Source organism: Camponotus vicinus, unplaced genomic scaffold (genome assembly GCF_025532165.1).
Source record: "Camponotus vicinus isolate PSW18456_S1 unplaced genomic scaffold, iyCamVici1.0 SCAF_6, whole genome shotgun sequence".
Lineage (NCBI taxonomy): Eukaryota > Metazoa > Arthropoda > Insecta > Hymenoptera > Formicidae > Camponotus > Camponotus vicinus.
The window spans coordinates 951,515-963,368 of NW_028141978.1; the positions used below are offsets into that span (position 1 = coordinate 951,515).

The window sequence follows — 11,854 nt, forward strand, 5'->3', positions numbered from 1 at the left end:
AAAGAGTAAAGAACACATGTTGTGATTACGCTCTAATTATTGGAGGAAAAGGTACCGAAACTTTGTAAATGATAGATCTCTATCTCGTAGTAATTAATTGTAAGTGCTGCGCTTTATCAGAGCAAGTTTCACTCGCTTATTTTATTCATTGAAAGTTCATCGTTTATATAATTAAATTGATTAATTTTCTTCAAGATCGATGATTTTTCCCTGTAATTTTCTTTGGCGAATTATAGAATCTAATGACAGATAAACGAGGGGATTTTCAAATATTTTCTTCTTTAATACGTCGATTTTACAGACTAATTGTCCAGATTAATTTCGCTTAATTAAAAGTCATATTTGTTCAAAATTGAAAACAATATCATCAAAACTGTGATACGATCCGATAGAAAATAATTTTTAATACCTCTGTACGGATATAAATTTTTAGTTTGAACTTTTAAGAGTTTGGATTTTCCCAAAAAATGATGTCAATTTTAATATTTTTTCTGTTTAATTTTTCTATTTGTCTCTATTCTTTTACATTAGGATGCTATTAATCATTGATATACAAGGTGATATATTTTTAAAGGATATTTTATAAAGGATATATTTGGAAATGTCCATGTAACATCTGTTTCTTCTCCTTCAATGTTTATAGCATTTATATTTATTTTACGTTTTTTTTTACAACTCTTGTATATATTATAATTATAATCGACAAACAGTGTAGTCTTTCTGATATAACGGAAACAATTATTACGATTATAACTAAAGGGACAGAAATGCGTCCAGCCCGCGAGAAGGCCCGAGCCGCCTACACTCAAAAACAAGATTACTATATTAGCCTTTAAATATTACAGAATTAGTCTTTGTGTATCGGTTTCTTTTTTTTATAGAGAACTTTACTTGCAATGGCTTAGAACGTTTATATATCTCGTATCATTTCTCTCTCTCTCTCTCTCTTTTTTCGCGCCATCAGTAATGGATCCTAAGGAATCTCTACGACTACATTTCGCGAAAAAACCGCAAGAATCTCAACTTATTAAAAATACACATCGCCCGCGGATGTATTATTGTTGCGCGTCAATATTGTGCACACAAGTATATCTCTCCGTCGTTAGGTACCTTGTAAGGGGGTTTTGTAAGGGCGTTGTCTACGATACCTCTGTATAGAGTTAGGCCATTAAACTACATCCGGTAAAGGATATCCAGGAAAGAGAGACGCTATCGAAAAATCTCTAAGTATGTATATATATATATTTTATGCATTAATAATTAAATGTCGGAAATATACGCGCTACTACGTATGTATGTGCTTGCATGCCGTTCTTAGGCATCGATCCCTCGCGACAAAAGTATATATTCGACCGAGAAACATTCAAGCCAAGCCGATATACACGAGCATGCAAGGGAGGTGTCTCGAAATATAATCGGTTAGTTGATACATCTGGTTATCGCCGCTGAAAAAAAAATTAAAGGTACATCGAATAAAATCTCTCTCGGCGGGAACGTCGTTGATATACACGAGAAAATTCACGATTTCAACAATATATATATGTAAATATAACGGCGCTTTTTTTTTCTCTCTTCGTCATACGCTCGCAAGAAAATTTCAACATCCTCGCGCGAAGTAACAATTTCACGATTTATCTAATCTATCATAAATGCCACGAGTATCTGCGAGAGATCAGAGATTAGAATATGCGGTTTTGTTCGCAATACATCTCGGCAATAAGAGCAATAGAGCACGGCTGAAATCATACTCGAATAAAAATTGCTGCCCCAGTCTTGTCAAAAGACGGTTTTCTCAAACCGTCACTTAAAGAAACGAACTTGCATAATGTCTTTATGTAAAAAAGAAAAAAGAAAAAATATTTGTTCTCTTTTTAAGAAGGGCGGGGGGAGGAGAGGAGACGATTAAATCCGCTGGATTAAAGATAAATACAGCTGTAAAATGTAACTGAGCGTCGCGCGGCGTCACATTTTCGTCCGTAATAGCGGTAAGATGAATGGTGAGGTAGCTAAACGCAAAACTACTTAGTGATTGAAACTTAATAATAATAAAAATAATAGTAATAATAAAACGCGAGGCCACATACAACGGCGCGCGATACGCTCTCTTTAGAATAAGCACTTATTTTTAAGAGAACTGCTTAGTCTCGATAGTAATCTTGATTTTAAGCAAACCTTTCATCAATAAGCGCGCTTTCGTTACACGAACATGTTGTACATATTAATTAACCGAGAAAAAAATATTAACATATTTCCAAAAAAAAAAAAAAAAAAAAAAAAACATCACTATGGACCAGTCCATAATTAAAGGAGATAACATTAACGCGCGAATGAAACGTTCTATTTATATAAGCGTCGTAAGCGCGTAAATCCTTTTTGAAATCTCATGTATGTACCAGAGATCTTCAGATCTTCACGAATTTTTCCATCAATAATTATTCTCCGATGGAATAACACAATTACTTCGTAAATTATATGAAATAGATAACGTGAATTAAATTTTATATTCCACAAACTTTTCTTATAAACAAAAAAATTTCAAGTTCTAAAGATATACTACTAACTAATTCTAGGAGATATACATGTGTCCCTATTTTTTCTATAAAAAATATACTTTTTGCTATCTGCAACATATAAAAGCAACAGGTGAGTCTAACATTCCGCATATTGACGTCATAAAAGTCTACACAAAATTGTTGACTCTGGTACATACAATAAGCAATCCAATCATACGTTCGCTCTAGCATAACAGTACAAAGAATACAAGTAAATATAAAAAATCAAAGAGAATAATAATAATAATAATAATAATAATTACAGAGAACCGTTATTAAAACTTCTAACAATAATAAAGGTGAATATCTTTGAGTTTGTAATAAATTATCAGCTTTAAAAGCGTCCACACAATTCAGCTAACAATGGCGAAGACGAGTCTCATGGATCCTCAAGTAACTTATATTTCATCATCCTCGTCGTAATTCACCACCGATATATCATTCGCACCGATGAGATACAAGTGAAAGCGATTCAATTGGCTCGCGACAAAAGCGGAAACAACATTCGCATTCATGAGTAGTACAAATAAGTTTTAGCGTGAATCTTACATATTGGATATAAATTCAATAAAAATATACGAGTTGTGGAATTTTTAAGGTAAATACGCGAAATTATATCTATTATATTATCGTTTAACTATATATTTGTTCGATGTTCCGTTCTAATTAGTTGCCCTGTATATTCGCTGCTTTGGAAAACAATGATGCAACAATTAGGAGAAATATTGTAGATTTGATCGCAGAGTTGAGTAATTCCATAGCCGTTCTCTATATAATTTGCACTTTCCTAAAATGCAGGTAGATAATGAATATTGCATTTTTCTCACATATTAACTTTTTGCTCCGGAACTTATTTATACTACTTTAGAGAGCAAGATTGAAGAACTTTATCAATGAAGAGAAGGTCTCGAAGCTCTCTGTTTCAACCTGGTTAACAGCGCCTGCTCGCCGTCGTCCTCTGCCGCCTTGGACGAAATCCCGCGGAAGCTCTCCGATCGATACTTATCCCTCAAGAACATCCTCCTCTCCTCTTTGTACTTTTCGATTCTCTCTCTGCATTGCGGGTCGCCCAGATCAAGGCCACCGAGGTTCCTCAGTTGAATCTTCTCGGAGACGCTCACGCCGCCGCCGCTACCGCCGACATTGGGCGTGGAACAATGCTGCGTGTCCTCGGATGTCTGTTTCACCGATAACGTCGGGATCTCTCCCGTCATCCGATGGAATTTGGCCTCGTCCAAGGACCGACTCAGCGCTGCGCGTGTCGCTCTCGCGTGACGCGCCCGCAAACAGGGTGGCAGATGTTGCGACGGCTCCTCGGATTTGCCTCTCGCGCAGTCCAATTCCTGCCTCATCCTTCTCTCCCTGACAATCTCTCGGCCAATTTCCGAGTCGAAGCTCCTGCGATCTCTGGTAGTCTCGCTCTCGTACCTTCTTCTCGCGGATGCGTTTCCCAGCGCGGCGCTTCCGGATAATCTTTGCAGAGCTAGTTCCTGCAAGATGGCCGCGGTATCTCGTAAAACCACCGTGTCATCAGCGGTCGGAGACGTACTCGGAGTATCCAATGTCCTTTCCATCAGTTCGGACGCGCCTTCTGGTGCGTGCGCGACCTCGCAGGGTTCGGCCGCGTTCTCCGAGGGGATTCTCATCTCGACGTTATCCTGCATTTGATTAGTCTGCAAACTGGCTACGCACTTGTGACCCTCGTCGCTACGTTTGGAAGAGCATTTACGTACTTGTTGCGTATTAGTCTGCTGTTTTTGCGTATTATTGTATCCGAAACTTTGGCACTTGTTTGACAGTTCGTTTGAACAGTGGTCGTTGTCACGATCATCCTGTGTCATGGAAACCGTGTTCCTCTTCCGATCGTCCTCGGATTTATCCGGAAATTTTGGGCGATTTATGGCGTGTAGCGAATACTGTGCGCTTGTATCTCTCGATAGATGGTGATAGTTTTCAAAAGTTTCCGTCTCTCTAAGCGTTTCCTTTTCTTCATCGCTCACATCGTTCCGATTCGTACCAAATACGTTCGCGTTATCAGCTTCGATGTAACACGCGCGAACCTGCTGTTGCTGCTCCCTCGCGTTAGACTCTTGATTCGAGTCAATGTCTGCCATCGTGCACGAGTAACGATTACCGTTCTCTCGATCACGCAATCGGGAATGGGAATCATCAGCGAGACTACTCTTGTTTGCGAGATCAAAACTCGTTTGCGGATCGTTTGCACAATCTTCCCGCTCATATTCGTGATTCTTCATGTATTTTTTTGTATCTGCAACATCGAGTATCATCCTTTCGCTCTCTTGTACGACTGATGTATGATTTTCTGATTTCGTGTCATCAACTCCGATGCAGAATGTATCGGCGGTTGAGGTTAACGTAAGTTCCAACAATGTTTCAGAGTCGTTTTCCGGAGACGTCGTCGGATTTGCGCCACCTTCCGAAAAGGGATCGTTGGGACTAGTCGATTCGCTGATTGGCGTTGCGAGGGAACCGGTCGTTGTTCTTCCTATGATTACCCAGTCACCAGAATCGTTGCTGTTGCTCGCCACGCGCGGATTTTCCGTATTGGTGAACGCTTTGTCAGAATTGTCACAGATTACAAATCCAGACTCTTGAAGTTCCTGCAGAGTTTGTTCGCACGACATCAGAGAATCGAAATCAGTCGTATTGGACGATGACAATCTCGGCAAATTGACTACAGCAGTAAGATTATCCGACGAATCGGTAGCTTTGTCGCGTTCCTTTGTTGCACTCGCTTTCTCGTCGTACGACTTGGATGATATTTTCACGGAATCAAGCGAACTCGATCCACCTGTCGCGTCCTTGCGAGATACAGTAACTCCGCTAGATTTCCTTTCTTCGCATAGAGAGGACAACCTGTTACATGGCGTCATCTCTATGGTGTTGTTAAAAATCGAAACAACCGCACTTGACTGGTTCGCAGCTTGATTTTCAACATCCGAATGTGACATGGTTACGTTTCTATCACGCAATTCTATGCGCCCATCACTAGTCCTCTCGCATGATCTTAACCCTCTATTCTGGTCGTCTAGATTTATCGATAATCTATGGCTAGAGTCAGATAGTTTTTCTGAAGATGACACGCTAGCTTCCTTCAACTTATTCGCATTGTTGCTATCGCGCTCATCGCCAATCTCTAATGGCAGGGTGAAACTTCGGAAACTTATTCTAGGACTATTGGCTATTGGCGACGTAGAGTGAGATGTGCCCTGCAACGTAGCGGGCGTTAACGGTGTAGAGGCTTCCGAAAGTAACGGCAAATAACCTGGTGTTGGTAACGGAGATGGTGAATCGATGCTGTGTATATCTGCGTTCGTCGCTACCATAACCTGAAAGATTGAAGAGATTAGACATAATGCACATATTTTATATATATATAAATATAAGTGACAATTACCTGATCGGGACTTTGGCTATCTATGAAACGCAACTCGACGTCACAGTGCAATCTTTCTTCCAAACGAGATCGTTTTCTCTTGGATCCGCCAGTAGGAGCGACGCATTGATTACTCTCGTTTCTTTGCCGACGCGGCGACGCCTCCACCGATGCCACTCCGCCACCTTCCTCTTCCGAAAGCATCCTCATTTCTCGCTCTTCTAAATCGAAATTGAGTTGTATCTCTGAGAGATCTAATGGTGAGGGCGCATTCGGCGCGTCCGCTAAATGATCAAAGTACGAATCATGTGAAACGGATCGACTGTGACCACAGGGTCTGGTAGGAGGCGGTCCCCCCAAGAGAGGACCCAAACCATCCTCTCCGTCCAAACTGTCGGCGCTCTTGACCGGTCTCAGCCGTCGCAGGGAGTTTAAGGAACTTGGCACTGTTTCTACTTGTGGCGGCGTACCGATCTGTCTCGTTTTCCCCACAGCCCCTCTGCCGAACAATGCCCTCCAATTTAGCGAAGGTGAACGCTTTGAACCGTTCCTCTTGCGAGGCAATTCTATGACCGTGTGATAGCGCAACGGTAAGCCGGCCGGTCCAGCTCCTACTTCTATATAATCGGGTTCACCTCTGAGGCTTCTATTGCGTGCTTCCTCCAAAGTGAGCAATCGCGCGGACGTGGTGATTGCCAATGACTTTGGTCTGCCGACAGGACCATCCCCGAATATGAGCTCCGCATAGCAGACTAGAAATTCCGTCACGACCGCCTGGACACCGACACCTTGAAGCGCCGCTACGCCGCCCACTTCCAGTTCCTTGCATCTCAAAAGATTCGGTGCCCAAACAATGGCCACGTTGCGCGGCGTCATACCTGTTTCGGTGCCTCGCGCCGCTACTCTTACTAAATGACGCATGAGATATTCTAGTGTCCTGGGCGCATATACAAAAAAAATTAATTTTAAAATAAATTATGTCATTTCTCCCACATCGACGAAATAGGAAAGCGTGACAAAGTGAGGAATGAAACAAATACCTGTAGTGAGGTGGCGGTAACTTTCTAACTGCATCTCTCATACGTCTCAATCTTTCAGCGTCGCTGCTAGCTTGAACCGCGTTAACGAAAGTGGAGTAAAGCTGATAGGTGCACAGTGGATTTGGCAGCTCTCTGAAGTACATCTTTAACAACGACGCCACCGAATGAATATCTTGCAGAATACTCTCGTCGGAATGCAATGCCGGAACCCGATCTTCATCGAAAGCGTTCCGCAATTTTTGAATGTTGGACGTGACCCCGCTGAGACGATATATACCATCGACCAGACCGTGTTTCTCTATAAATTCCGCGCAGCATGTCAAAACGGTAGGCACTACGAAAAATAAATAATCCCTTTCTCCTCTTCTTCATGATTGATGATATATCTAAATAAAAAATGATCAACATTTTTATACCATCTTGACCAGAGTTTAGCAAATGTTCCCCCAAGTCACAACCGAATACACGCTCCCGTAGTATGCCCGATTGCTTCAATCTTCTCCTCGAGGGCCGATTCAATATGAAAGATCTGAAGAAGGCGATCAGTTTGCCGTGTTTTCGCAGCACAGGCTTTACTGGTAATTTCGATCTGACTGTCGTGGAAACTGTCAGATGACGCGGTACCTTGTCACCGATTACGGCAACGCACTCGGCTGGAAAAAATCCAACCGCGAACCCATGCTTCCCGCGCCACCACGTACTTTCTCCCGCCGGAGGCATGTCTATGACGGATATCATGTCGCCTACCTGTTTGTCACGTAAATTACGCTTCGATCAGTCATCGCCTAAGTAATGTATAGTTTGCATTTAACTGCAAATGGTCTAAGCGAAAATGTTTTAGTTGAAGAAATTACCTGGAAGGAGATCTCATCTTGCGCCTGAGCGACGTAAGGCCTCACGGCGTATGCCGCGGCGACAGCCGGGGTATTTATAGGACAAGAATCCGACTCGGGTACCAGGATTCTTCTTCCTCGATTATCGAGTTGCAACCAATTCAACACTGGACCACAGTTTAGACCCTCGTGATTCAATTGCGAGAACCGGCTCAAGTAATCCTTCAGTATATCACAGGCATTTTTTGGCCGAACATCTGGAAGCTTCGTTAAAGAGGAGAATTTTCTATCGAATATGCAGCGATGCAGTTGTTTATCGAACATGACAAAGTTGTCGTAAGATCTCTGTAACGTCCAGCACGCGTCTCCGGACGTTATTCGAACGGCGTAGCTCTCAGAATCGTTTGTGGACCCTTCGTTGATGGATACCTGAAAGCCGAGTCGTATCTTGAATCATATTCCTCCGCGTATCTCGCGCATTTAGCATCTTACCTCCAAAGTGCCGAGCTCGACATGCTCGTAATGAAAGTGAGCGCACTCGTCGAGTTTCGGAAAGCGCGCGATACCACTCATATTGCTGCCAGAGCTAACAGGTGTGCTGAAATCGTCCGTCCGATTACCACCCAGACCCTGCAATTCCATTCGCAAAAGGATGAGTTGACATTGACAAACTGTCTTTGTAAGTTTATGATAGAGGATAATAAATTCAACCAGTCTACGCAATGCAATTTTTAAACAAAATGATATATATTATGCACACAAATTTATCCAGCTGAGTAAAATGTCATCAGAAAACACATGTCTCGCAATTTACCATTCTATGATTCATCTATGCTTGACTAACACAGCTACTTTGCATCATGAATTCTACCACTTGTTCTACGATTATATAGAGATACTTTAGATAAAGTATTGAAAATATTCAACCTTTGCTGCCTGAGACTCGATGTCTGTGAGCCGATGCACACGGGGTCTCTCTTGCGTCGACGGTCCAGGCATGTTTTACAGCCTTTCTGCGAACCAGGACGAGGAGGACGAGGATCCAGGCCTTTGACACGACTTGCCACACGTCACAGCGAGTCTTTACATCCCTCTCAATCGAGCCATTGCCTCTCTTGCAGTTTCTTTAAAAACAAACGTAACATTATTATTTCATGAAATACCTACGGAAGAGAGATCAGATGAAAGTATTTCATTCGCATCTTGCAAAGAATGACAGCTTTCAATGCTATATTAGTTTCTGACGATACATTTCTTCTAAATAACAGATTATTATTAATATTAGGGTAAAAAGGCGATAAAAATTCCACGAGAAAGCAACAACACACACTGATGTCTACAAGTGCATCTGCAAACACGTATGTACGTTCGCGGCAGGAAACATCTGTTTTTCATGAATGAGACGAGATCCGGCTGCGACCCTTTTTTCTCCCTAATGACTCGCCAAACACATACCGCGTGTCGCGTAATCGCGCGACGAACCTCGCAGAGACGCAAAAATAAAAATACGACGAAAAAATTCCAAGCGAAACATTTCAACTACGATTCAGTTTCGCGGACGAGAGCGAGATAAACAAACTCCATCGCTCCCCCATCAGACAACAATTTCACTCGAATACGCTCGATAATTTTAAGACGTAAAAACGTATCGAACGGAATCGCGTATTCGGGAAGGCGAGTCTATTGTATCGTGCGCGCGCCAAAGTGCCAATAACCCGAAAAGCACACACGTATACGCGCACACGTACGAGAAGGGTTAAGCTTTTAATATCTCGAGATCGAGGAAAGCCTCTCTCCCTCGGTTTTCGGCGTCAAACGGAGCCGTTACGGCCATATGCCGGGATTAGCGGCTCGCGAGAACCGCACCGTAATAAAGCCTAGCGGATCCGCGCGGGCACGCGACTCGAAACGGTATACGCCGCGTATATTTACATCGCGAACGCGAGCGAAGCGAGGAGCGAAGGAAGGAGAAGCGATATCGGATCTCCCCGCGCACACACCGGCAAAAGTCCGCGAAGCCTCTCCTCTGCACGGGAGAACAGCTGGCTCTCCGCAATTTCCCCCTCTCCTCCTTCTCGTCCGCCACCCTGCGTGCGGACTAAATCCTCTCTACGGGGGAAATAACGGAGCTATTATGTCACGAGCGATCTCTCTCTCTCTCGCTCTCCTTCTTTTTCTTCCAACACACCCAACGCCCGAACGAGGCTAGGACCCGGAGGAGCGGGGGGGGGGGGGGGACGAGCCGGCGCGATCGCGACGCGACGCCAAGCGCCGAATTGATGCCACTCCACAACCAGGGCCGCACTCTCGCTCGACAACTTTACCGACAGACTCGAGAGAGAGAGAGAGAGAGAGAGCCACGCGTCAAGATTCAAGATACCCACTCGAACGGCGCTCCTGATTTGAGAACCTCTGTCAGCCGGATGCTTCATCTCGGAGAGGAACGTAGACGTACGACGAGGGCTCGAGCCGCGTATCCATCCGTCTCCATTTGCCTGTCGCGTCTTCGCCACCTCTATCGAGGCGACATCGAGGACACGTCGAGCGACAGCCAGGCTGGGCTACCTCGTCGCGGTTGCTCGGCCGTTTCCACCGCGCCGCATCACCGTCGATCGCGTTTCCGACCTTCGCCGACCCTCCGGACTCTCCGCGACCAGAGACGCTTCTTCCGTTGCACCGCCCACCCACCGACCTACGTATATCCACCTACCTACCTATCCTTACCTCGTCTATTTCTACCTATCCACCTACTCCTGACCTAGCATAAGCCTAACCCTCATCTGACTCGGCGCGACCTAACCTGACGCGTCTGTCATAAATGTTGCCAACTACTCCCGCAGCACTGAATATTGCAGCAATATTGTTAATATTGTTGTAACAATATTGCCGCAATATTACTGCAATGTTGTGCGATTGACTTATTTATTTATTTATTATTTAAAGTAAAAAACGTTTGCTATAGCGTCTCTCCTGATATATGATTGCAATAGTGAAAACATATATTTATGTATATTTTAATATTCTCTATTAAAGCCCCATATAGCACAGAATATTGCAGCAATATTGCAATGTTATTGTATAATAATAATATAATTAATAATAATAATATATTAATATATATTAATAAATAATATAATAAATATATATTAATATTAATAATATATATTAATAATATATTGCTGCAATATTCCGTGGTGTATGGGAGAGAAAGAACCCAGCAAACACCAAGTAACAGTTATATAATTGTTAGTTACAATTTCCCACTCAACAATATAATTGTTATTCAACACATAACAATTATATAACATGTAATAGTTATATTGTTGAGTAGGAAATTATAACAGTTATATAACTGTTACTTGGTGTTTGCTGGGAATAAATGAAAAAAGGATATAATTAATTTAGGGAATGTGTTTATTGGATTTTGTCATCTCTCGATTTCTTCGTTTTCTTATTTTTCGTCGATTTCCGTTGCTCTTGAGTAAATTGGCCAGGGTGACGCACAATCGACGACAAATTGGCTTCGAGAGCTGTTTGCGCGCCAAGGCTGTTGTCAACCTTCAACTCTTTGAAACATTCATCTCGAAATTCGTTGTTTACAGTGTGCTTGATGACTTTACTTAACGCGACGCTCAAGATTAAACAAGATTTCAAGTCTTTGTCAGGTTCGTCCATGATTCTTTCGATCTACGCCTCTGCGATGTGACTTTAGCCTGCGATGTCAAACTCGATTATGCATCAATGACATAACAAAGTAAGGATAAGTGCCAATGAATTAAAGATTTTTTTTACAAACATATCGCGAATTACTTTTAGATGAGCGATAAATGATGGAAAAGTTATTTACCAAAAAATGAAGATAAGAGAGTCACGTGTCAAGGAATATATTTTTGCATATTCATTATGTAAAGATATAAATAAATTAATTTTTCGCCATACGCGATATACGATTCGGCGGCTTATGTATCGATACTCTGAGTGCGAATCGAGACCTGTCAAGTAGGGCGCCTGTCAAATCCCGACCTCTAGTCG

General features: G+C 42.7%; 1 protein-coding gene and 1 long non-coding RNA gene across 2 annotated transcripts; both read right to left on the reverse strand.

The window, feature by feature from the left end:
- Positions 1 to 629: 629 nt before the first annotated feature.
- On the reverse strand, positions 630 to 10,597 carry Cdgapr (GTPase-activating protein CdGAPr). Its single transcript, XM_083102568.1, has 8 exons — positions 10,207 to 10,597; positions 8,750 to 8,946; positions 8,315 to 8,452; positions 7,844 to 8,251; positions 7,406 to 7,736; positions 6,990 to 7,323; positions 5,971 to 6,886; positions 630 to 5,902 (listed from the first exon to the last, which is right to left on the reverse strand). Exons 2-8 carry the CDS (start codon positions 8,819 to 8,821, stop codon positions 3,443 to 3,445), a joined length of 4,659 nt encoding a protein of 1,552 aa, XP_082958694.1. The 5' UTR covers positions 8,822 to 8,946; positions 10,207 to 10,597; the 3' UTR covers positions 630 to 3,442.
- Positions 10,598 to 11,218: 621 nt separating this feature from the next.
- On the reverse strand, positions 11,219 to 11,808 carry LOC145973295 (uncharacterized). The gene is made up of 2 exons (XR_014439396.1): positions 11,670 to 11,808; positions 11,219 to 11,535 (listed from the first exon to the last, which is right to left on the reverse strand). It is a non-coding gene; the product is annotated as an uncharacterized LOC145973295 (long non-coding RNA).
- Between the last annotated feature and the right edge of the window lie 46 nt (positions 11,809 to 11,854).

Excerpts from the sequence above, each read along its gene's own strand:
- Cdgapr (XM_083102568.1), bottom strand. The coding sequence starts at position 8,821 with ATGCCTGGACCGTCGACGCAAGAGAGACCCCGTGTGCATCGGCTCACA. Across the intron at positions 7,324-7,405 it reads GCTAAACTCTGGTCAAGATG|TGCCTACCGTTTTGACATGC; the intron begins GTATAAAAATGT and ends TATTTTTCGTAG. Across the intron at positions 6,887-6,989 it reads TTACCGCCACCTCACTACAG|GACACTAGAATATCTCATGC; the intron begins GTATTTGTTTCA and ends ATATGCGCCCAG.